The sequence below is a fragment of the Podarcis bocagei genome, assembly GCF_964188305.1.
Source record: "Podarcis bocagei genome assembly, chromosome: 4".
Classification (NCBI taxonomy): domain Eukaryota; kingdom Metazoa; phylum Chordata; class Lepidosauria; order Squamata; family Lacertidae; genus Podarcis; species Podarcis bocagei.
The window spans coordinates 60,768,396-60,794,668 of record NC_138128.1 but is presented as its reverse complement, the minus strand read 5'-3'; the positions used below and the strand labels follow the sequence as shown (position 1 = coordinate 60,794,668).

Below are 26,273 nucleotides of genomic sequence, written 5' to 3'. Positions count from 1 at the left end.
GTCCAATTGATGTGTGGCCTTCCATGCATGCCATTTTCTGACCCAGAAGGGGATGGAATGGACTTACACACAATATGACTCAAAATGCAACCCCTGCACAAAGGAGTTGCCTTGACATAAAATAAACTCATTAAAAATTCCAGTGACTTGACCCAACCTAGGCAATGTGACAAGAGTAATTTTATTTAAGTAGATCCATAGCTGTGTATAGCATTGTTACCTACCTGAAAGAACGATCAATAATAGTGAATACATCTCCATGCTTTAAGTACGTAGGCTGCTGAAAAATATTTCCATTGAGTTCTGTTGGGTTTGCAGGACTTAAGTTAAACAAAGTTGCCTAAAAATAGATTTAAAAATATTCAGCTCAGTCAATTAAGAAAGGTCCAAGAGACACACAACAAATCAATACAAAAAAAAAAAAAGAATGCATACCTCCTTATTTTCATTGACTTCGATTTTACAATGTTCTTTGGAAACCTGAGGCAGCTGAATTCTGATGTCACACTCTCTTTTCCTTTAAATATAATCATGCAGTTTTCAGATTAACATTTGTATATTACGCAGAGATAAAGGGGTTTTTAATATAAAAAATGCCATAATGCTACTATTCAAATATTAGAAAAATTATAAAGACAAACTATGTAGTATTATGAAAACTGAACTTGTTTTAACTGGAAAAAAACACTAATGTTTACTGTTGGCATGCCATAAACCAGAGATGGCTAATCAATTCAGGGTCTAGAGCCACACTGGTCCAGGGTGAACCGTGATATCTGCATGCCAAAGCAAGCATGCCCAAAGTGTAAATGTGTCCATGGCTAGAATTGCAGTTCGCAAGCTGCCTTCAAAAAGATTTTATATTCTATCAACACTATTTAAAATCCTTTTTTGATAAGCTATTATTATTTATTAAATTCTGTAAAATATAAATATATACATAGGAAAGAATACATTTTATGGATCAGAACAGGGGACCTGTAGAACTGGTCGATGAAGAAATAGTATTTTTTTAATGGACAAATTGGAAGGTTGCAAAGGGAGGACACAAAAAACTTCCTGGGGAACTCTATATGGCTCACAGGCTATAGGTTGGCTACCTCTGCCATAAACTTTCCCCTGCCTTCATTAAATATGCACTTGGCCACTGATACCTATTCACGTAGATACTTGGAGAAAAGATACTCTAAACCAGAGCAACACCTGCACCCAATAAAACCCTCCAAAGATATGAAATGATAAACACAGATGTTGCCGATATCGCTTGCTTATGTAAAACAGAAAGGTTGAATAACTATTGGAGTTAGTAAAGTTCAACCTTTCAGAGCAGGTTGTACAATTCAAAAATTTCTCTAAAGTTGAAAAAGAGCTCTCTCTATTGACTTTTATGTATGGTGAACTTGAAGCAGACAATCCCGAGACATTAATTCGAGAACAGCAAAGATGCTTATATCTCCAATAGCAAGTGAATGTTGCTCCTTTCATTTGACCCACTGAAAGCATGCTATTAACAATTTTGCCCACAAAAATATTATAGCTTCACTTGAGAGTTTCAAAACTGTGAAGAAAAATTAAATTTAAACCCAAAAGTAAAGACAAATTCCTATCTACTAGCTCTCAAAAAGGTCAAATTTACACCAGTGTGCAAACCTAAAATGTGCACATTGATGCAGTGCTTAGGCATGTTGACAATTTAATTGACACCTTAAGTTTTGCTGTTTTAAAGTGCAAGCAGGTACGCGCAAATCCCCAAAAGGGGCACAAAAAGGGGCAAATACGGCCCTAAAACAGTGAAAACAGCAAAAATGGAGTCTAGCCTTTGCAAGTGCAGTCCCAGGAGCCTTTTACACCTATGGAGAGTTGAGAGTTTAAGAAAGTAGATTTGGAGAGTGATTGTGGAGCTGGGTGGATTTTTGGCTTTTTTTCAAGCGTTTCTAGAAGTTTAACAGGTGTTTGCAGGCTTTTTCAATGGTGCCCCAATACAGTATACGTAATTTCACTTAAATATGTGGTGCATTGGAACGTAACCTCCATGTAAATGGGAGTTTCCTGTAGCAAAGATTTTACTGTTTCCCTTTGTGAAAAGAACAGTTCAGACAATTAAATTCCAACATTCAAAAGCTGTATTTCAAAATACCTTCCAATAAATAAGTCTTACCTTCCAAACAAACAAGAGTTTTTAGTCAGCGGAAAATGAGTTCCATCACTCCCATTCTTTTTAATGACAACAATTTTCCCAAAAAGTGGCATTTTCTCATCTGTAATTCCTACCTGTAAGGATTGAACATTGAGAACTCAATAAAACTTTACCTAATTAGAATATATGATGAGCACCTTTCTATTAAGACAATGCACCAAGAGAATTACAATTTTCTTACACTTTTCTTAAACCCAGATTATCATGAAACTATGTAAAAGCCCCTTATCAGGTCTATAGCTACAACATATAATGCAAATTACATTATATAATACAGGAGACACATACAAGTGTACTATTTGTACACGTATACTGTTTTGCTGCTCATTAACACTAGCTGCTAAAGTCATTTCTCAGTAACATGATCGAAGTCATAGACGTACAAGTAATTTGAACAAGACATCTTTAAAATTAATGAATGTATTATGGCATTAGCTTTCATGGAATACAGTGCACTTCATCAGATGCACAGAGTGAGATCCTCAACTGTCAAAATATTGCACACATGGGTGCTGTTGGGGTGTATGGGTATAATGTAACCAGAAAGGCCAGAAAGAATGCAGGGAAAATAGAGACAGTGAAAATTACATAAATAACAATGATAGTTCACAGAATCACTTGTGAATAATAGACATCCTGGCATTTGTATGCCAATTAACTTGTATGTTTTGTTAACATTTCATTTAGTACTACAATATGTTTACATAGAGCTGCCCTTGAAGCTAGTTCAGAAGTTCCAGTTGGTGCAAAAATGCTCCCACCTCACTATTCAGTAGCAAAACTGGATACAATATTGTGACAGCACTCTTGAAACAGTTGTGCTGGTTACGTGTTTGCCCAATTTAAGGTGCTCACTTTAGTGTATTGTCCTGCATGGCCTGGATACTTAAAAGAGCACCTTTCCCCATTATATGCCAGCCTGTGCTTTGAGATCTGACAGAAAGGTCCTTCTTATAGTTCTATTTAAAACCAAGACGCAAACAACAAGACGGTAAGAAGAGCCTGCTGGATCAGGCCTTCGGGCCTATTGACAACCTAATCTAGCATCCTGTTCTCACAGTGGCCACCCAGATGCCTGTGGGAAACCCACAAACTGGATCTGAGAACAACAGCACCATCCCATTCTGTGGTTTCCAGCATCCTGCTTCTGGAAGGGACTCATGTTATGGCTTCTGTGTTATGGCTCCCCGATTACAGAATTGCCTTCCACTAGAAATACATTGGTCCTCTTTGCTGGTGTCTTTATGTCATTTACTCTGCTTGGCATTTGGAGGTCAACTGCTCCTACTGTTGCTGAGTTATAAGATGTGTTATATTGGTAGTTTAATGATGGGTGTTCTACCGTTTTTTATTATGAATTGTATACAGTGCTCAAAATTAACCAGGCACTAGGCATTTCCACCATCTGGAAGTGCATGTCTGGGGATCCTTGGATCTAGACTGTTTTCATACAGTAACACTCCATCCTGTAGAATTCTATTGGTTATATTTTATCTACACAATTGGGAATGAATTTCTGGAAACAAAATGCTTCTCAGACTGCAGCCTGAGCAGGAGCAGTTACCATTAAAAAAAAGAAGTTGGAATAAGCCAATATACATGTGGACTTTTCTTCTTCAAGTTCTCAAAGCTCAAGGTTGTCATTTGAACTATCCAGATGTTTAACTGATCACAGCCCATTGTTTGAAAAATAAAACTTTAGAGCTGTCTTGCCAAAAATATATATCCGAATTTCTAACACTGATTGTATACCATCTTAGCAACTTCATTTAAATTAATTAAAAAACATATTTGCCTTACTTCAGCCCACAAGTGAAAAAAGGAAACTCTTGATATATAGTTTCACATTGCAAGTCTGAATAAAGTATCCTTATTACAGGATGGCCAGTTTGTTATCATTTACAATGTCCTGGGAGACTGGAATTGCCCCCCAACTGTTTTTTAATATTGTAATTTCTGATGAAATTAAATTTATTCTTCTGCATAGCAACTGGCCTATTTGTAGTATGTATGCAATAATCCACTAACAATGCTCTTAATCATTCTACATATAAAGTTGTTCTAGTCCTCTTAATCAATTCCAATAATTTGTCAGAGAAAGTCTGTCATGTACACGAGCAGTTTAACTTGAATCCATAGAACACTGAAACCACATGTCTCCTCCTCATGTGAATCACTAACTGATTTCCAGGTACTGTACTATACAGATATATAAATGTATCTATTTTATTGTCTACCCCATACAGTACTGTCAAAGCAATAATGTTTACAATCTGTATACACAATAGAGGAGCTGTACAAATCAGCAACTACACTTTCACACAAACAGTTGTACTTACAATGAGACAGCCTGTTATTGTGTTCATGGTTATATGGAACAAGCCTACAGGCATTATGTATACATATTTGAATATTACAGTTGCTGCTGCTTTTTGTGAAACAGCTTCATCTGCATACACAACTGGAAGAATAGTCTGGCTTTCCAACTATTTTGTTCCATGTTTCCACCTCATGTGATTGGTTTACTAACAAGTACATTTCCTTCAGAAACATTTTCGTTTTAAAAAAACCCCAGAAACTTTAGGATGGTAACTGTAGATACATTAATGTGTGGTATGGATACCAACATAGTTACAATATTTTTATACAGTACCACAGCAAAGAGGCAGGTGGCACCTTTTTAAAAGTAGAAATACCGTGTTCTGTAGAAAGCTCATTTAATTTAAAATGGTCTCAACAGAATTACATGAAGCAAAAAAGTTTCAGCAGAATAAGTAACAAAGACACTGAAAAGTCAGGTATGCTGGGATTGCCAACTCAGTTATGCAATTGTTCCCAAAAGATACAATCAAACAAGGTAAATCAGATGTAGCCAACGAAGTGCCCCCTCCCCAAACTGTACTACAACTCCCATCATGCCAGACTATGCTGGCTGAGGCTGATGGGAGTTGTAGTCCGACTACGAATATTTATTCTGTACAAAGCCACCCTGCAGCGTTTTGCTGGAACCCGATTTTCCATGAGAGAGACCCTCTGTGGATGCAGCGCGCTCCGGAAAGGCGAGAAAGGCGCGCTTTTCGAACATACCTCGCGACTAGTCTTGTGGCGATGCCCCGTTCCCCACAAAACAGTGGTCTAATGCGAGGGGAAACGACCTATTCGCAGCTCTCCCCACCAAGTTAGCCGGGCCTGTGCTGTGAACGGTGCCGGATTTACGTATAAGCTAAACAAGCCATAGTTCAGGGTCCCACTCTCTTGGGGGCCCCCCAAAAAAATTTAAAGGGGAAGTAACTGGATGTACATTTCCAAACTATAAGATAAAAAAGCACAAATGAAATACAACCTATATACAGCAACAGTAGCAAATGGCTTTGGATACCTATTAGGTCCATAAATTACCATGTAGCATATATTCAACACAAAACAAACAGCGACAATTTGTTGTTGGCAAAGGACAGCTGGACATATAAAGGGCCCCATTGTCGTCAGTAGCTTAACGCCTCGTCAAACCTAAATCCGGTAAAGGTAAAGGGACCCCTGCCGCCAAATCTCCCCTCAATGACACCCTCATTTCCCCCAACGCCTCTCTCTCCTACGAACAGCGCAGAGGGGACGCTTTTTAAAAAGAAGAGGCCGTTGGACCAACTCACTCGCTTTGCCGGCGCAACCGCTCGCCCCCAAACAAGCCTTAGCACCGTGGGCAGCGAATGCTCCTTCCCCCATTGCCAACTTCTCTCTCTCCCCCCCCCCCCGCAATAAGAGTCTGGGTCGTGCCCCCCCCCCCCGTTCCCCACACGGGCTGAACGTCCCTTACCTGCGCGCGCGCGCGCCCTCCGCCACGAGGATACGCAGGACCCTCTCGCTCTCCCCTTCTCTCCCCCCCTAACAGTCCTAACCGAGTAACAAACCCGCGTGCGCGCGAGCGCCTAACTCCCCACTTGATTCAAATCCCCGCTCTGACGTCGTCACGTCCGTAACTCCGGCGTAAAACTCTCCTCACTCCAGGTCTGTATCCCTCCGCCACGCAAAACTTTGCCGCCTTTTCTTTTAACTTAGTTGTCCCCTGCCCTGGAAGAACGATAAAATAGAAGAATGTTCCTTACCCCACCACCACCACTCCCACACTGAACTGAGCTTTCTGGGGGGCGGGGGGGGCGGGCTGTGTGGGGACTACTTCCGAATGGTTTCCGCGGAAGCATAAATATGGGGCAACGTTTTATCAGATTTACTTTTTAAAACGACGCGCGGTGGATTCTGATTGGAGAACGCGAGATGACGCGAGCAGGAAAAACGATCCAATGGGGAACCCAGAAGGCCGTTCAATTTTTAACAGACAGTAAGGAGAAGCGCCGAGCGCGTTTAGGTTCCTTCGCTTCTCGCGCCAAGCGGCGGAGGCGGGAGAAGGGCTCCCGCTTAGGGGACAGCCGTAATGCCTGCGAGTAAGCGCCTCTGAACTCAAGTCTTCTCAATGGGCGTGCTTATGAGGGTGCCGTTCCTCCTCTGTTCTGAGGTGCTGCTTAAAAATAGTACAACAGGGTGGATATAATGACAACTTTTGAGTGCTTATGAAGTAGCTGAAGAACTTCCAAGTACTGTACAATGATTGAATTTTAAGAAAAAGAAATTTTAGTGTTTTGTTGGAAGCCGCCCAGAGTGGCTGGGGAAACCCAGCCAGATGGGCGGGGTATAAGTAATACATTATTATTATTATTATTATTATTATTATTATTATTATTATTAGCATCATCATCATTATCCCTCCTACCATATTTTCTTTTTTTGAAAATGGAAAAACTTGCCAAGGCAGACACGCCCCCTAAATTAATGGAGGATGGGGGGCACACTCGTGACTACACATGACAGGGGTGTGGCAACTTGACTGAAATGTTGGGGGGCCAAGCAAGCCCCGCTCAGCACATGACGCGGGCACGCACATGCCCATCAACTGGGGGGGGGGGAGGACAGCCGTCAAATGTTTTACGGGGGGAAAAGACTCCTCGGTCCCTAGGAGTTGGATCCTATGATACAGGATTTGGCAATTGCAGTTCCACACAAGTAACTCTCAAGTTCTCCAGTTTAGCATCTCTTTTGTACGCAGCCCGTCCCAAGCCCATGCAACTGCTAAAGCTTGCTTTTCACCATCCCAACTCCCATTTCTGAAAAACCCTTTCTCCTATGCAGTCCCACTGTACACTTGTTCTCATCTTCACCCCCATGTCCGTGCCTCCCCGCATTTTTTTGTGCAAGATCGCTGCAGTGGTGAACTCCATGGTGAACTCCTGCAGCTTTTCAATCATACGTAAATGACACGTCAGAAACAATTAGCTACTTTTACTTACAAAGAGATACGTCTAAAACATACCTGGTTTATTTCAAATATTTGAAATTTTAGCTCAGAAAGAAGAGTACGTATAAATAAATTCTACATTTATAAAGAAATGCTTTCTACATTTATGCAACAGGGGATGCATGGGAGTCTTCTGAATTTCTAAAGGTATAGATATATAATCCTTCCTGCTACCATCAAATACCGGTGCTTAATATACAGTGGTACCCCGCAAGACGAACGCCTCGCAAGACGGAAAACCCGCTAGACGAAAGGGTTTTCCATTTTGGAGGCGCTTCGCAAAACGAATTTCCCTATGGGCTTGCTTCGCAAGACGACAGCCCATAGGGAAATCTCCGGGACAGCGGGGAAGTGCAGCGCGTCTTCCCCACTGTCCTCGGACCTCTTCCCGCCGCCGGCTTCGGAACAAAGCTCCGATGCCGGGCAGGGGGGGGAACGCCTCCTCCCGCCGCGCGGCATCGGAACGAAGCTCCGATGCCGGGCGGGGGGGGGAACGCCTCCTCCCGCCGCGCGGCATCGGAACGAAGCTCCGATGCCGGGCGGGGGGGAACGCCTCCTCCCGCCGCGCGGCATCGGAACGAAGCTCCGATGCCGGGCGGGGGGGAAAGCCTCCCGCCGCGCGGCATCGGAACGAAGCTCCGATGCCGGGCGGGGGGGGAACGCCTCCTCCCGCCGCGCGGCATCGGAACGAAGCTCCGATGCCGGGGGGGGACAGTTTCTCCCGCCGCCCGGCATCGGATGGCTTTCCTGAAGACTTGGGGTGGGAGGAGGGTTTTCCTTCCCACCGCCAACATTCAGAATGCTGTTCTGAATGTTGGCGGTGGGGAGGAAAAACCCTCCTCCCACGCAAGCCCCGGGAACAGAGGGAAAGCGCTGTGCGCCTTCCCCTCTGTTCCCGTACCTGTCCTGAAGGCTTGCGGTGCGGAGAAAAGCCCTTCTCCGCACCGCCAGCCTGGCAAGTGGTTTCCCTAGGAACGCATTAATTGATTTTCAATGCATTCCTATGGGAAACCGTGCTTCGCAAGACGAAAAACTCGCAAGAAGAAAAAACTTGCGGAACGGATTAATTTCGTCTTGCGAGGCACCACTGTAATTACAGTATTTTCCTGTGCCTTTGTGTGCTGGTTTGACTTTTTCTTTTCTGTTTTCTTTTTCTTTTACAAAGTAGCCTCTTGTTTCCTTGGGCAATATATGAATGGGAAGTGAATGGGAAGTTGACTCCTTTGTTACTTAGTTTCAATATTTATCTAAATTGGGAAGCTCCTTCTGATGCAGTAAGTGAAAGTGGTGCTGAAAGAAAAAGTATTTTATAAATAGCATACTCATAAGCTTTCCACCAAAATAGAAGAAATGTCCATCTCAAAAGTGTCTTAATGCAAAGATTTTTGTTTCTTAGTTTCTGGTCCAAGGAGTAGGGCCTCTTGAACCTTTGGGCTGGCTGTTCTAATTTCATCACATTTCTTTTTTTAATATGAGCAGAATTTTGTGAGTTAGGTTACTGAATTTGAGAAGGTTGATGACTCAGTTGATGGATGTTGTGTATATTTTGGGTGCTTGCTAATAAAATATCTGTTCTAAGTTGCTACATCAAATCTGGAACTTCATGCAGAACCAGGAGTGAAATACATTGCAAAAAATACTATGGAATATTTGAGGACTCCACATCCTTTATCTCTCTCAAATGAGACAGTTGAGGAATGCAAAAGAGATAAGTTTCAGGATAACAAGAAGGGAGAAAACACTGAAAGGGGTGGGGGGGAGTGGCTGCTTTAAACCTTCCACCCCTAATTTACTAAAATTTCTGCTAGTGTTGAAAGTTACCATTTTCTTCCCAGTTTTCTCCATCTCTGCTTTACTCAAACTTCCATAACTTTAAACCACTGCTTTCTGCCTCTCAGTGTGCCTCCCTTCCTCACTCCCATGCTGCTGTTGTGCAGCTTGCCTTCACATTTGCTCCTCTATCCTGCCCTGACTTCATTCAAATCCAGGTTTGTGATGTGGCACTGCAAGCCTCCAGTGGGGGCTGTTTGATAACATTCTTACATTTATATTATATACAGAGAAACCAATCCTCCCTCCCAATTAGGCTTCCTGGAGGAGGGTTTCTCCCCAACCTCAATCTGAATAAAACCTGCAGTCATTTTGATTTCATACATTAGTCTTGTCTGAGCTGCTTCCACTTCCACTTTCCATTATGTCATCAGATTCAAAAAAGTGGAAAGTGAATATCAAAAGCAGATGAGGAAATCTGCTTTAAAATTTAAAAGGTGATTGAGATAGTTATAGATTCTAAACTCTGTACACATGAATGAAACAAAATGAGTATGTACAGTGTATGTGTACACCTAAATGTCTTTGAGTGTTGAGGAGAGAAAACAGGATACTCCACCCATGGCCAGTAATATATAATATTGTACACTTGTTACACAGAAAACTGTATGCATGGTCTGCAGAAGTGCTGTTTTCCCTCCCACGTGCCGCATGCTATTTTTTTCTGCCTATTTAATTAAGGGTACCTGGGAGTAAACCCCACTGAACCCCACAGGACTTATAAGGAACTTCCTTGCCTCGCCCCGCCTCACCCTCACTCCAGACATTTTGAGTACTTGAGTCATGTGAAATCTAGTAATTTCTAATATGGTATTGTGATAAGGCTATTTTTTTCAGGGGAGGGCACAAGGGACCCTGTGTACACCTCTGGGTGTTTGTATATTGATGATTTAGTAAGGAGGTGATATATGTGTGAATTATATATATTTTTGTGTAAAAGTAGTTGATACAGTACTGAAAATTAATAGCATATACATTGCAATTTATATGCTGCATATTAACTTACTTCCAGTAGTTTGCCTTGGTAGAATATATGGTCTAGTATCAAGTTAATAAAGTTTTTGTGAGCAGAATATATACACAAAGGAAGCAAAGCCTCGGCAAGGTCATACTTTCTTTTCTGCTGCAGGGCATAACATTTTAATATTTAGATCTTTCAAAAAGCAAAATCTCTTGACATTTGTGCTTTGCTTTTGTAATTTTTATAGTTTGCCTCATTTGCTGTTTTCATGTGGCTATGATGTTTAGTCACTTCAAATGTGTTGTAGTTCAGTGTAAACAGCTTTGTTAATGTTAGCTTCACTTTGGAATTAAATTACTCTGAAGTGGCAAAGCTACTCGCACGATCCAGCTTAGGCCATCCTGACCCCATTTACTTCCGAGTAAGCTAAGCCCCACTGAATCCAGTTCCCATTGGACTAACCACTGACTAAACATGGTTAGGATTGCAGTGTAAATTTGCCATTAGATTACAATATGTAAAGTTTGAGTGGTCAACTTAGTAAAACCTGGTTATTTTCAAAATAGTATAACTTTTCAGTCCCAGTTATACAGATACACCATTCTGGAATTACTACTGTGTCATGTGCAAGGGTGTACAGTAATTGAGTAAATAGCTGACAATGTACATCATTTTATCATGGTAGACTTGCTCTTTAACATGCTTTTGGAAGTTGCACCTTTGAGCCAGTTATAAGGGACATCACAATAGGATATTTTATTTTATTTATTGCATTTCTATTCCATCTCTTTCTCCATGGAGCTCAAGTTGACATACATGGTTCTCCTCCTCCTCATTTAATACCCACAACTACCCTATGTAGTAAGTTTTACTGAGAGGCAGTGACTGGCCCAAGGTCACTTTGTGAGCTTCATGGCTGAGTGGGGATACCAGCCCTGGTCTCCCAGATCCTAGTCCAACCACTCCAGCATGTAGGAACAAATCATTTTGACCATACAATTGTAATTATCTGAATTATATTTTCACATATTTTCAGTATCTCGAGAATGAGGTACATGCCAAGGCTTGCTGCATAGGAGTGCACTCAAAAGAAAGGATTTTCTGCAGAAATAATGCTGCAAAGTAACTTCACTATAGTTTTACTGTAATAAAAAAAGAAAGATACCAAGCCTTTAGCACACATTCAGGATTTTTTACCAGTATGTTAAGACTTACAGATAAGTGAACCAAGTTTATAAGGAGAGATACCACTAATGCCAGCGTGGTTAATGAGGAAAGTCAGGGAAGCTATTGGAGAAGGCTTCATTCAGAAAAAATACTTTTTTGTTCTTATTTGGCAAAGGGAGCACAGCCCTTGGGGGGGGGGGATGCAAACAATAAGGGATTTAAAAAAGAATTTGAGGAGCAAATTACCAAAAACATTAAAACCAACAATAAAAAGAGGTGAAATAAAATGGAGACCAGCTATGGAGGCAGTCCTCTTATGGATCAGTAACTGGTTAAAGAACAGGGAGAAGTGACCAAGAAAAGCTTCTCAGAAGAGTCCCCTGAGTGTTTGAAGTTTCGCTGCTTTTCATGAAGTACGTAATGAAGGTCACCTTCCCTTCTCAGGAATAAATGGACAGTTCTCCCAATGGAGAGATGTAGAAAGCCAAGTCCCCCAAGATTCTTGGTAAGACTTTTGAACTTGTTCATAAATAACCTGGGGTTAGGGGTGAGCAGTGAGGTCACCAGATTTGCTGTTGACACCAAATTGTTCAGGTTTGTAAGAAGAAAAATGGATTTGCAAATTAGCTACAAGAGGATCTATCCAGACTGGGATAGTGGGAATTAAAATGGCCAGTGCAATAAATGCAAACAATTCTAAAGTGATGTACATTGCAGGGGGAGTTCTAACTTTTCATATATGCATTTATGGGGTCTGAAATGGCAGTGACTTATGAGGAATGAGATCTTAGCTTAATGAAAATGTTGAGCCAGTGTGTGGCAGGTATGAAAATTAGGATTCATCAGGACAGGGTTTGAAAATAAAACTGTCAATATCATAATGCTGTTACACAAATCTATGGTAGGAGTCATTCTGCAAAGAAACAGAAAAGATTGTTGTAACTTTAAGAACTGTTTCTGTGAGTTCGTGGTGTGGTTTTCTAGACTGATTAGGTACAGCTGGTGATGGGTACAAAAGGAGAAGTTGCAGTTTGCATTAGCCTGCAAAAGAGAACACCCACATGCTTTGTGTTTGTAAGGTTGTAAATAAAACTCTTGCTTGAGTATTTTACACCTGTCTCGTGGTTCTGTTGTCTGCTACCAGGAAGATACAGGTCCAATAATGTATGGTGACAGCACTGGAATACTGTGTTGAGCTGGAAAAGGATATTGTTGAGGTGGAAAAGGGAGGAGCTAACCAAAATGATCAGAGAGCTGGAACAAGATTACAACATTTGGAACTTTTTAGTTCAGAAAAAGGTATGGTGGAGCATGATAGAGTTGTATAAAATTATGCATGGTGTGCAGAAACTGGTAAGAGCAGGGGTTTTCAACCTGGTCCCCACCGCCCACTAGTGAGCATTTCCGAATTCTAGGTGGGCGGTAGGGGTTCTATGGCACAAGCTGAATCCTTCCATCAAGCACTGGTGGGTGGTGAGGAAATTTTACCATCAAGAAAGATGCATTAGTGGGCGGTAGGTATAAAAAGGTTGACTACCCCTGGGTTAGAGAGACGTGTCTATCCTTCTCACATGTACTAGAACGTGGGCCATCCACCAAACTAGAATGCTGAAAGATTCAGGATGGACAAAAGGAACTATGTCACACAGCACGTGCTTAGACTATGGAATTCATGATTGCAAGATGTAGTGTTGGCCATCAACTTGGATAGCTTGAAAAGGACACTGGACAAATGTATGGAGTAAGAGCTATCATGACTGTATTACTTCCACTGTCAAAAGCAGTATGCTTCTACATATCAGTTGCTGGGAGACACTGCTGTTGTGCTCCTGTCCTTCTCAAAGACTTCCCACATGAATCCATAGTTGGTTGTCCACTATGAGTACAGGATGCTGGACTAGATGGGAGTTGGTCTAATCTTATTTTATTTTATTTAGAACTCTATGTGTTTTCATTTTTGAGAAAGATGGGTCTGCACATTTTATTTTCTAGCTAAGGACAGTTACTGGCGTAAGCTATAGCCATTTATTTTTTCATTCTAGATATCTAGATAGTGTAATCTGAATGCCAGTATTTGAGGAAGGTATGGTTTACCAGTAACTATTTCATAAAAACTGCATCAAAAGTATTTTTTATTTCTATTTGTAAGACACAAATCAAAAGCTCAGAGACATGATTCTTGCATGCATTTATGAATATGCTTTATAAGAAGCTCATATTAAATTCAGATTTAAAGTCCTTTCAAATAATTAATCTATCTATCTTTTAGATGATAAAAGTGCAAAGTGTAGCAAATTACCTGGGGAAACAGAACTCCAAAACATCAAGATATTTTATTTGATATAAAAAATGGTAACAAATTGTCGAGATTTTTTTCTTTCAACTGCCCTTCTCCCACAAGAGTTCTGTGTTTTATTAGATCAAATATAATATAGAATATTACTTTTACTAATGTATTCTTTTTAAATACACTATTATCAAAGCCATAGAGGATGTTCAGAAAACAGACTACAAATCTCATAATGAGGTCTGCCACTGCAGTTTCAAATAAAACTATATAGCCTGGGTAGTAAGAAATCCTGGGAATGATCCCGAGAAAGTCACTTATAATCCAGCTACAGTGGTCTTTGTTTACACATGTTCTGGCAAAGTGAATAGATGTATGCTAGACTGGATAATTAAAGAATCTGCCAATTTACAGGTTTTCAATATTCAGAATCAGACTTCTAAAAACGAGATCTCAACAGGGCCAAAATAGATTGGAAACATTTTAAATTCTTTCAAGCACTGACATCCCATGTAGTCAATTTTATAAGCTTTTTTCCATAGTCTGTGGAATTAGGTTACCAAGAATTAAACAAGGAACTGTCAGAAATGAAGAACTTGCTCATGGAAATTCACAAGTAGTTTTCTCATGGTGATGGCAGATCTGGATTTCAGTTATGTGAGACACCATGCAGTTATCTACTGCTTGGTGACAGAGGATTTTTAATTTTTTTTAAAAAATAAATCTTCCAAAATAGTTGATTCTTCAAGAACTACAAGCAATAGGCTCTGATTGATAGCTGCTATATGTTAATTTCACAACAGGGATGTAATTGAAAATTGTAACTTTGTGACTTTGTGTGTGTCTGTGTGTTTTCATAGAATTCAGACACTCTTTTACAATGGCTATGAGTAGCTATCTACCTCCCATCAGAAAACCTCCCCAGCAAACAGGGTTCTACCAACTAAAAGCATGATGAAGGTAATCTACAGTGTAACAATTTCTGGAACTTCTTGGGTGGAGATTTTACAGCAGGATCCTATTAGTGAAAGTAACATTGGACAACTGTGGATCGCCTCAAGGCAGGACATTTAGGAACATTTGGTAAATAAAAATACCATAGAATGGTTTTGATATGAGTAAAGAAATCGTTAGCCCAAATAAATGGTTCTGTCCAGTTTTAATGCTCCAATGAAATCCAGTCTAATTAGATTATATCTAATCAGGATACAATATTGTCCACATAGCTGAGATATCAGTGGTGTGTGCCTTTGCATTATAGAAAATAGTACCCTACTAAATCCAGAGCAGTGACTGAAGCAAACTAGGACATGGTCTCCACATAAAGCAATATGAGTGTAGAAAGAATGCTGAGGAAGGAGACAGGATGCAACCATGTTAAACTATCCATGGACACCCCAGATTTGAATGCTCCAGCATATTAAAACACCCTGCAAGTAAAAGCAGCATTACCATGAGGAATGGTTCTAGAACAGCTTGTTCCCAGTTGTTTTCTACTCATGAAGGAGTTTTGCATGTAGGGGAGCATTATAAATGTGACCACCTATTTGCAGTCTGAAGTGGAACACTGCATGTAACACAGGCAGCACCAGAGAGGAGAAAGGGAGAGGACATACTGTCCAGACACTGCTGGATTCCTTTTGTACTTCCTTCAAAGGAAAGATGTTTTGACATAAACGTATCATTCTCTTTCAGAAATCTAATATATGCAACAGAACCATCTCTCTTGGCACACACAAAAGTGCACCATGTCCTTTTTATGCCATTCCCCATCACCACCATGTTTCTGCTCCTGCAGTCCAGTCTAACCCTCCCAAATCCGTTTTGATGCATGTGTAGACAAGGTCTAAAATGCCTGCCATGGCTATATTTGTTTCAAGTAGACCAAAATGTACTGCCCAGGAAGATTACATTTACTTTTGTATAATCCATTGGAATAACTGAGAATAATGATTACTTTTATTCAGATTACTTAGAATAAATAAGCGTGTTCTGGTTGAGAAGATAAATTGCTGTTGCAAATTAATGTTATATGTATAATGCTTCATTTTTAACTTTTTTTTTGTCAGAACAGTGCTCTGAGTCAAATAGCTAGAGTTTTTAAAGTTCTGGGAAGTAATTTAAGTAAGGGATTTTATGTCCTTTGCACCATTGCTGTATTTAGTTTAAATGAGCAAATAGTAGAGGAATGAAATTAAGAGATTTAAAGAAAGAAATGCAGCCTGAAAATAAAAATGAAACCTTGTTCTTGCATCAGAATTATTAGATCTTGCGATTTGCATATACAAATAATTCAGCAACATTCACTGGCATTATAAATACAGCAAGATCAAATTATAAATGTAATAAAAGAAAATATCACTGTATAATACATACATATATTATAAAGATCTTGACATAAATTATAGTTTTGCATATACAGAATAAGGTTCAGTAGCAACATACTAAAAATGATACTGCGTAATGAAAACATTTTCAAATGCTGGAAACAAAGATGTTCAAATTCCTTTAAAGACCAATTCATAAAAGTCATTTTCAAAACACTAATCAATACAGCAGGCATTCTTCTGTTGGGCCTGATTAACCCAAGCCATTAAGTATCAACTTAGTACAAGATTTCAAAACTTGCTTGCATCAAGAAATGCTTTCCACACTGAGTTGTCTGCCAAGAACTATGTTGTGTGTTGCAGAGAATTCTGGAGTGCATTGTGTCACCCTCTTAAATTTGCGTAGTGAGACTAGCTGGCCTCTATACAGAGCATGTATGTCCCACAGCACCAGGGCTGTTTCCAGGATTCTTTGGACCCCATGCAAGAGACAGCAGGAGGCCTGAACACGCAGAGATACACATCCACATCAAATACAAGAGAGTACATACTTCATGCATTCAAAAGAGTGCATGAGAGTTCAAATTGTGTAGGGTCACAGGGATGCAGTGCTGCCCTTTCCCCCAGTAACCCTCTGCATGCTTCCTACTCCCAACCTTTTGAGCTCTGAGCACAAAGGTCTGCAGGGAATTTCTGAATGCAGCTAGAATATTGCTGCAGATATTTCTGCTCAAACCTCAGGAGAGGAGAGAGTGGAGATGGCACACATGAGGATACTGGAGGCAGGGCTGGTGCACACACTCCTGGACTGTTTCAAGCTCAGGTGTTCTTTTGAATGCATGAGCAGGGCTTCCTCCAATATCTTCTTTTGCTCCTAAACTCCATGCAGAGGGCTAGCTGGCTGACTAAACGGGGCGTGCGGATGGGCTGGCTCTAACGGCAGATGAGTCGGGAGCACAGAGCCTGCTCTGCCTGATACAGCATCCACTACTGGTAACATGGGAGACCAGGCAAACTGTGAGCTTAGGCTCTCCCAACTTCTGCAACAGTGCCAAGGAGGAGTTAATCCTGAACGTTGTGGCTGATTGTGGGCTCTGCAAATCCTGTGACAATCAGGGGAGCAAGGAATCCAAGTATGGTATAGAATGGAAACACCTTGGCTGTCATACAGGCAAAAGAAGGTCAAGACCAGAGCCTTCCTTTCCCCACACAGCTGCATTTCCCCCCACACATTAACTATTTGCATGCCTGTGTGCGCACTGCTCTTGTTTGTTTTTAAAGCAAATTTATGTATATAAACTATTAGAGGGGGCCCTGCCAGATTTTACTAATCCCTGGTGCCAGGCCTGCAAAGGACATGTCTCCTCTGCTGCTATACTTTCCAGGAAAGTATCAGTAACAAATGATAAGATGCCTTTTGGTTAGCTAAGTTACAGTTCTTTATCTTGTTGTTAGTCCTTGCAAGGCATTAAAAAGCAGATGCAATAAAGGGAGTGCTGGCCTGCTCCCTCCATGCATTGGAGGGCAAAGATCTGTAGCCAGGACGCTGCTGCATTAGTGTTAGCTCTCCACATGATTCAGGACGCTGATTGTGCAAGGTTCTAAATCACACTGGATCTACATGCATATAGCAGACATCCAGCCTCGTGGAGGGTAAAGTTGGGGAGCTGACACGCCCCTGCCCTCTCCTTATGCAAGTAAAATCGCATGAGGGTTTTAACACACAAATAGGGCTATTGTTGACTCCCTGATAAATTGATAAGGAACCCCGGGTTTCTAGAAACATACTTCGAAATAAACTGCTTTAACAATATTACTATTTGTGCACTGTTTCTGAGTTAAGCATGTACTTAAGAGCTTTGGCAATCAATGTCCACTGTCACACAAGACAATAAGTTGAGTCACATAGTGACTAGATATGCAGATCAGAACATATAAATTTCTAATCACTGTTTGGCATTTATTAATGCAATCTCATGCAATGTAAAAAAAATTAAGTGTGGAAACCCATAAATATGTTTGTTATACCATTGTACGAAGTATCACAGTCTTATTTGACTAAACACCTTGAAGTGAAAAACAAGCTTTCTAAAGTTGCAATTCACCAACCTCATAAAACAGATTAGTTGTGATTAAAAGTGATTTGGCTGGGTTTAGCACAGTATTTCCTCAACTGTGGCAAGTCTTGTCATCACCAAATGGGAGAACCTAGTAGAACTAGATTGTCTGAAGGGAATCCAACAAAGCCACAGAGAAGGTTTTGTGCTTCAGATTACTTCAGAGAATTTAATCCCACGGAATTATCTGAAACTGTTGAGTATAGAAATTATTCCACATTGGGGGAGGAAAGCTGCTCATTTGGCTCCATTTTAAGTGCACTCATATTAGTATTACCAAAATGAGCCTCACCCCAAGTATTCTGGCTTCACTTGGGTAAATATAAGAAAAGTTAAAACATCCCTACTTCATTAATGGATTCCGCTATGTGCATTTCTGGCCCACATCTTACGTTTTTAAATATTGCTTTACAGAACAAGCAACAAATTAAGAGAGTTCTGGATGCTATTAGAAATATTATCTAATAATTACTTCCTTCCACCAAGGCAGGATTTTTCTCTACATCTGATAATGACTTTGTTTGGATAATTTAAAAAGGAACAACTGCAATGCTTTCCCTTAAGCAGATTTCACAGTTACAGCTATGGTTGCTGGTCAGAGGTCAAGGAAGGGGTACTGGACTGATACTAAGAGAAGCAAGGAATTCCAGTGACATGGATGAGGGAACAGCAGCTACCTATGCTATTCTAGGTTTACTGAAAGCTAGGAAGTGGGAAATTAGAAGACGGAGACTAAATTGGTAACTGTAAAGACTATTTTTGTGTTATCAAGCTAAATAAGATACTTTGGCTAAGTGCAGAGAGGCCATTCATCAAGGAGCCAAGAAAACCGAGGGGACATATTCACCAGGACCTAAAGGTGTTACTAATATCCAGTAGTCAAAAACTCAATACCAGGACTAGCACATGTCTCTATTGTAACAAAAATAGAGATATTAGGAAGAATATGATTATGGTTTTGTCAAAACCCCAGTATTTTGAAAACAGCAGTTTCCACACAATTTGTACTGCATTAGAAAGCGTCTGACACTCTTAAGGCTGTTGGAAGCAGCTTCTAAAGTGGTGGGTAGAAACAGTGGTTTTGAAAAACCTATCTTCATCTGTTAATGTGCTCACAGATTTGGGTCCATAGTGTATTGGACTGTTCATTCCTCACATTTTGGAGTTTGGATTTCCAAACTTATTATGATAGAAAGCTTATTTTACATTCAACTCTTAACCAAATAATGGTGTTTGCTTTGGGGCTTAGAGAGCTTAACATCAATCACCTCTTACAATAAATTCTATTCATTAAGTGCATAACAACTGTACATATACATATAGATTTACAGAAGTGCATTACTGGGAAGACACAAGCAATAAAATGGCAGTGCTTTAAAAACAGTGTGCTTATAGACTAACCTGAACTGTTTTCAATTAAAAGTCGGTAAGTAAAAGACTCATGTGGACATCTTGCAATCCTCTGAATTGCTAAAAGTATCCACCTTTCTTCCAGTCATGTATTAAAATGAACATAGATTAAAATAATGCAGGAGCTGAAATGTAATGACCAGGTTAAAGTCTACATAGTTGTCAATAAGGCTTTCCTTGTTGTATTAAAAAAACCACCAATGAACAAGCCCAAACTATTGCATATTAGACATTTATATACAAATTATTCTTTTGTACTTGTGCTCTTTAATTTATGCCTTCTAAAAAGATGGGAGCAATAGATATAAAATGTACTGTGTGTTTTGTCATTTTTCTTGAAAGCTAGTTTTGTCCAGACGATGACATTGCCACATGGGGCTTTATATATAGTCACAGCCATTAAAGTAAAAACCCTAGGAAGCAACCCATCATACAAGTCAGTTCAAAACAAATGGGTTTTGTGCCCTAACAGTAAATGGTCAGTTGTGCACCAACAGCCCAAACCCAAATTTTGTGGGCACTCCTACATGTCCATACTTCATTGGCTACATTCCTGGGATAGTTCTGTATACTTACAATAAGGAAGAAAATTGTGAAATAATAGGTCATATAGGAGGTCTGAAAGCATACTGGCATTGAGTACCACACCATTTGTAGGGACACAATTCAGGACACTGTTCATTCCCATTAAGTACCACCGACACTAAAGGAGCACAAGTGTATTTATCTGTGTCCTTAATTGAACACTAACACCAGTATTCTAAGGACTTGGAAGTAAATGTCTTGACTTCAGTAGATGCTATTCCCTGATTCAGCTAAAGATTTGTCATGACTATACTCCATTGACACCAGTTAAGCAAGTTTACCACTATGTAATTACTGAAGTTGTGTTGCTTTCAGTAGTGCTTAGCCATAACTATCTTAAGCTAGATTGTTTTAAATTGAAAGTATATGTTTTCCTTTATATATTTGCTTTCTATCTGGCAATATACCTTTTTGTGATAGCAAGAACAGAACCTCTTTCTTTTCAAAATACAAAATAGTTTCAAAATATTGATTAATTAACCTACATTAAATATGTTACTTTATGTTAATATTTCTTTTTAAAAAATTATATCAGGTTAAATAACTTAAGGTGATCTTTTAAGATTATTTAACTGAATTCAACGAACTCAGTATTTGCATTATGGTGCTAAGTTACAGCTTGCAATTATAACAGAACTATCTAGAGAATCTTGTCTTCAAAAATAATTATATGTTTTATGTTTTTTGCTAAGGTTCAAAATCTTAGACAGTTGCTTGTGGAGGATTCATGTACCATTATATATAATCCACTGAATGAGTTGTGCTTAACAGGAAGAATGCTTTAAAAATACAAAAAAAAAAGCAGCAAACAGATATAACCTGGCTATTGAATGTTAAGATTAATAGTTGTAGAATATTAACCAACTTTCTAGAGCACCTCAAATAGTGTCTTCCACAGTCAGCAGTTCACATTAGCATCAATAGGTTTACAAGTGGAGCAAGGTGCTGATGAACATAAAAGCATCAAAACACCACCACAACCGAAAAAAGAATACTCTGCAAATACTGAGATGAATGCAGCAAGCAAATGCATATGCTCTTGGGTGGCCACACTCATTTCAGTGGGGTGTACACAGTGTTTCCTAGTAGCATGTGGCCATTGTGTGGAACTTGCTCTAAGAGAAATAATTGTCATGTGCATGGATTTGGATCCAGCCTATTTACTCTTATTCCTCTGCTTTATAAACACGGGTTATTTTATAAGTCATCTAAAAGTTAAAAACTAAAAAGTAAAAGGCAGAATTTCATAGATGTTCAGGGGAAAATATGGGTATGATCCAGCCAAAACCAAGCATTTTTGAAGTCCCATTAATGAATTTTAAAAGTATTTATATCCTGTTCTTTGATGGACTCCCATCCAAGGGGCTGATCAGATCCATGCACACTTAGCTTCAGCAGTGCTGCAGCATCAAGTGCTCCCAGACCATTAACTGGACTCCAAATCCCATTAACTTCAATGGGAAAAATTTAAGCATAAGCTTAATACACCCACTGAAATCAGTGGGTATTGAATATGCCTAACATAGGCTGGATTGTGCCCTATATTCATAATAGTTTATACTGTGATATATTGTACACGGCCATCTGCTATGCAAAACTTTAAAGATCACCTTGATCCAGCTTGGGGAACTAGATACACAGACACAGCCTTTGCACATATATCCCCAGCTGAATGGGGTGTCCCACATGCAAAAGTGTGCTAGATGTGCAGCTCCCCTATTTTATGTGCTGAAGCTGCACATGTTGAGCATTTCAAAACAATAGCAATCCTGCTGTTTGGCTGTTTGGGAAGGAAAGTGGGACTCTGGAATCAAACAGGTTCTTCAGGGTTTTTTTTGAAACGGTTCTGCGCATGCTCCTTTGGATCAGAGAGTAAAAGTCTTGAATAATTTATACATCTAAGGAGGCATTCCGAGCAAGCCAAACATGGTAGTATGTACATTTAGAGTTTTTAAAAAGTCAATGGAAATAAATTAACATGATTTACAAATCTCTGTACAGATGATTAAATTAATAATAAGGCAGGAGTTTTCACTTGAAATTGGCATAATCAGAAAATATGTCAATGAAATCTTGTACCACTTTGTAGCAGAATTCATACTGTTCCTGAAAAGAGAAGAAGAATACATTTACTCTGATGAAATTTTCTCTGAATCATAACAATTCCAGTGAAGCATGTTTAACTCTAAACTGGAACATTATCATATCTCACAGACAACATTTTTAATTTCTTATCCTGTTAAAACACTTTCTTTTTTGCAGGTTGTAGCATAATTAATTTTAAAATATAACTAAAACAACAACAACAGTTGGTTCACTGAGAAAGCAGACTTTGAATGAGAGGTGGACAGTGAGCCCAATGGGACCATTTAAAAAAACCATAAATCCTATCAGGAGTCACTGTCAAATCAAGAAGTTTCCCATTTACTTTTTCATTTTAATTAGTTATAACCTGCCTCTCAGGGTAGGGGAGCCATCAAAAGACAGCTAAAAATGGCTATATTCTGATACCAGGACACATATGTAAACCTGACTATTGCTATTGTTTTTAAAAACAACTGTGAGAGCCAAGCAGAGCACAAATAACCAGCTCTAATTAATCTGCCCATTATATACAGGGAGGCCACCCTTGCCGTAATTCCTTGATTGCAAAAGTATGCAATGATATTTGGATCTTGCCACTGCTATTAGCTGTTCAGAGGACCAGCTGTACACTCCTCTCCCCCGCCCCCCAAACTCCGAGATACCCTATAACACTGTGCAGAGGCTATTCAGCAGTTTCAAAAGTTGTTGTGGTGTGGCTTTGCAACACGACTAAGCATTGGCACTACGTGTATTTGTGAACACCCAAGTCCTGTGTTGTGACACTTTGCTCAAATACCAACATCCTATTATCCTTTTGACAAATATTTTTGTGGTTAAAACAACATACCAGTGTTTGCACCATATGTGGTCTTTGCAGTCGTAAACTCTTCACAGCTTGAAATACATCTAAGAGCCCCTCAGCTTTGACTCGCTCCAGAATATTGCTGAGTGCAATGAATGTACCTGTTCTTCCAGCTCCAGCACTATAATACATATACATTTTTTTCTTTAACAGGTTATATTACCAAATCCATATTCAATACAGTGAAAATACACCCTGAATTGATTCCCTGCTACTTAGAAGAATCCCTGCATTGCCTCATTGTTCTTTCCAAGGACTGGCAGAGGCAGAATAAATTATGCCAATTTGCTTAATATAAACATTTTCATGCAGATAACGGAATTTAGTTCTACTAGCCAAGGAAAACTTTCTAGAAATATAAACTCACGTCTAAATTTTTCAACCACCCAACCTTAATCTTGCAATCACTTTATGTGCATAAATGTTTACATCATGCTGTTTCTAAACTACCAATATATAAACATAGTTCCTAGCACTTCTGGAAACTCTTAGAAACATCCTTGTCTCAGTAGCCAGAGCCTGACTATCACTATGTGACTGACTGCTGTGCATTACACACTGAAGCTAATGTAATGTATGAATTATAGTTCTAGCTAATAAGAAATTGGGCTTCAAAATCATGAACACAGTTTATCCAACAAAAGCAGATCTCTGTAGCTGACATCTTATGACAATAGGTGACTGGTAGTTTGCCCAAAATGGTCTTGCAGCCCAAATTCAGAAGCCAGGCAGACCTAATTAGGTCCATGGCCAAGAGGTTCCCCATTGCTGATCACTTTATGTAATATCACTTTATTTAATATCACTTTATCACTCCAGATAAAAAAATTCCTTCCAGTAGCACCTTAAAGACCAACTAAGTTAGTTCTTGGTATGAGCTTTCGTGTGCATGCACACTTCTTCACTCCAGGAAAGTGATATTAAAGCCTTGCTGACATATGCCCCATTTCTGATAACTGAGTATCTTGTCATAGTTGTCCATTCCCTCTTAAACTCCCAGAGTACAGAAAATCGTTTCAAGGCTCCTAGATTGGTAACAGGGACTGGTCATTACAATCAGGTCATGCAGGCACTTCGATAACTGTAATGACACATGGTCAATTTCTGGGGTCTGTGTATTTTAAATGTGTATGTTTTTTATAGAAAATTATTGTCTTTTTTTAAAAAAACTGTAAATATATTTTTACATTTTTGTAAATATTTGTCATGGAAATATTGATGGGCAGAATAGAAATATTGCAAACTTACAAACAAGCAAAGGAGTATAGAGCAAAATAAAATACAAAACTATTTACCTGCAGTGCACTGTAATGGGGTGGTTTCCTGTCTGCTGTTGCTGCTTTTGGACAGCTGCAATGAGGTCAATCATTCCCTTCCCTTCAGCAGGAATTCCAATTTCAGGCCATCCATGAAAATGAAACTGTCGGACAAGTCTGCCCAGCTTCTCCTGGTCATTCAAAAGCAAGAAAATCACAAATTCAATGCAGCTTCAAGAGTGGAACGGAACACTGGAAGCCAGCTACATACCTTCTTATCTATAGGAACCTTTTCATATATGGTCAATGTAAATTAATCATGTGATTTATATAAGGTAAGAGGATTTTAACGAGTAATCTAAATTGAGCTAAATTTACATTTCAGTTGGCTTTAAGCAACCCTGAAGTTCAGAAAACCACAGCGGACACAGACGTATTTAAAATGTTATCATTAATACCTGATTGTGCATAATCAGGAAGTCCCTGACGCTTATGGCATCAGCCAGTGAGTCACTCTTTATTTCGATGGTAATCTCTCCATAAGTAACAGATCCCTCTGATGGCCAGTACTGAAAACATTTTTCCTGTAACATTGAGGGAAGAAAAGGGAATGAATGCTGCCTCCAGAACTTCTTGGTTGAAATATATTCATGCAGATACAGCACTGGTTCCTCAAAAACATTAGTAAGAACTAGTTCCTGTCTCCTTCCCCTCCCTCCAATCGCAATTACATATTATATAGAATAACTATTTAATGCCCCTGTATCTGAGTACTGAACAGAAGAAGAAAAATACAGGAAGTTCTACATTCTCCATGTTTTAGTTGATGCCTGTTTTCTATGGGAAATTGATGTTACACAAGCATATGCTTGACATGCAATACTTCTGTACTTTGGGAGAGAAATGAAAAGTTTTTAAAAAGGGAAAAAGTTAGAAAGACACATTAAAAACTTTCACGAATCATATGACAACACAAGTTGCTTTTGTAATGACTTAACAATGATTTCAGCAACGCTTGAAATGGATATAACTGTAAAACCCATTATAGCTCACCTTAAGTTAAGAAATGTAGTTTGATGCTGCACCAAACATGCAGACTTCTTGACACCATGCAACTGCTGACACGCAGTGCAGTCCAGAGGAAGTTACCGTATTTTTCGCTCTATAACACGCACCTGACCATAACACGCACATATTTTTTAGAGGAGGAAAATCCGTAGGCATGCCACCCGTAGGCATTGCCTCCATAACACGCACAGACATTTCCCCTTACTTTCTAGGAGGAAAAAAGTGAGTGTTATGGTGCAAAAATTACGGTAAGTAAGCACTATTAAGCTCCACTGACATCTTAGCACTCAGTTGAGCACACTTAATTCCCATTGATTGCCCAATTGACTTGATTATATGTAACTTTCCCTAGAACTGTGACAATTTTTGTCTGAATTTTCAGAACTGAGGATCATCAAGCCAGGTTAGGTACAATTCGCGTGAAGCTGTGTGCATCAGGAACCATGCTACTACATGTCTCATTCCTAGCCTGGAAATCTTTTTTCAAGAGCAAAGCATTTTTTTAAAAAAGTGGGGTGAGGAAGAAGAACAGCAAAACACTACAGTGACATCACAAAGTCCCCAGGCTGCACAGCACTCTGCAGCTAAACACAGCTGGGCTTTGCTAAGATTTGGTGGTATGAAGCATATTTGTGGCTATTTATAGGCTAATTATCTTTCTTTTCTTTTTTTTTTAGTGGGTTGGAATGTCCTGAAGAAAAATTTCATTTCCTCATCACACTTTATGCTATTCATAAAAATATATGGGTTTTTTTTAAAATTGGGCAAAGTGGT

The 26,273-nt window shown here is 39.6% G+C and overlaps 2 protein-coding genes and 1 long non-coding RNA gene across 9 annotated transcripts in view; 1 reads left to right on the top strand and 2 right to left on the bottom strand.

The window, feature by feature from the left end:
* The window catches only part of MKI67 (marker of proliferation Ki-67), a 35,281-nt gene extending 29,358 nt beyond the window's left edge, over positions 1-5,923 (bottom strand). For both annotated transcript variants that reach the window (XM_081192825.1, XM_081192826.1), the window contains exons 1-4: positions 5,848-5,923; positions 2,159-2,271; positions 436-517; positions 225-340 (exon numbers count right to left, since the gene is read on the bottom strand). In XM_081192825.1, coding sequence (XP_081048951.1) covers positions 225-340; positions 436-517; positions 2,159-2,250 — 290 coding nt within the window. In that variant the 5' untranslated portion in view covers positions 2,251-2,271; positions 5,848-5,923. The remainder of the gene's footprint in view (positions 1-224; positions 341-435; positions 518-2,158; positions 2,272-5,847) is intronic.
* A 233-nt stretch (positions 5,924-6,156) lies between these two features.
* On the top strand, positions 6,157-26,272 carry LOC308586452. 2 transcript variants are annotated; one of them, XR_014007881.1, is made up of 4 exons: positions 6,157-6,202; positions 11,947-12,007; positions 24,817-24,864; positions 26,177-26,261. It is a non-coding gene; the product is annotated as an uncharacterized lncRNA (long non-coding RNA). The 2 variants fall into 2 exon arrangements; XR_014007880.1 differs by lacking the exon at positions 6,157-6,202 and adding an exon at positions 8,730-8,818 and having other exon boundaries at positions 26,177-26,272.
* The window catches only part of PTPRE (protein tyrosine phosphatase receptor type E), a 162,181-nt gene continuing 152,100 nt past the window's right edge, over positions 16,193-26,273 (bottom strand). For all 5 annotated transcript variants that reach the window (XM_081192911.1, XM_081192913.1, XM_081192912.1 and 2 more), the window contains 4 exons: positions 24,890-25,015; positions 24,471-24,622; positions 23,161-23,296; positions 16,193-22,334 (listed from right to left, as the gene is read on the bottom strand). In XM_081192911.1, coding sequence (XP_081049037.1) covers positions 22,260-22,334; positions 23,161-23,296; positions 24,471-24,622; positions 24,890-25,015 — 489 coding nt within the window. In that variant the 3' untranslated portion in view covers positions 16,193-22,259. The remainder of the gene's footprint in view (positions 22,335-23,160; positions 23,297-24,470; positions 24,623-24,889; positions 25,016-26,273) is intronic.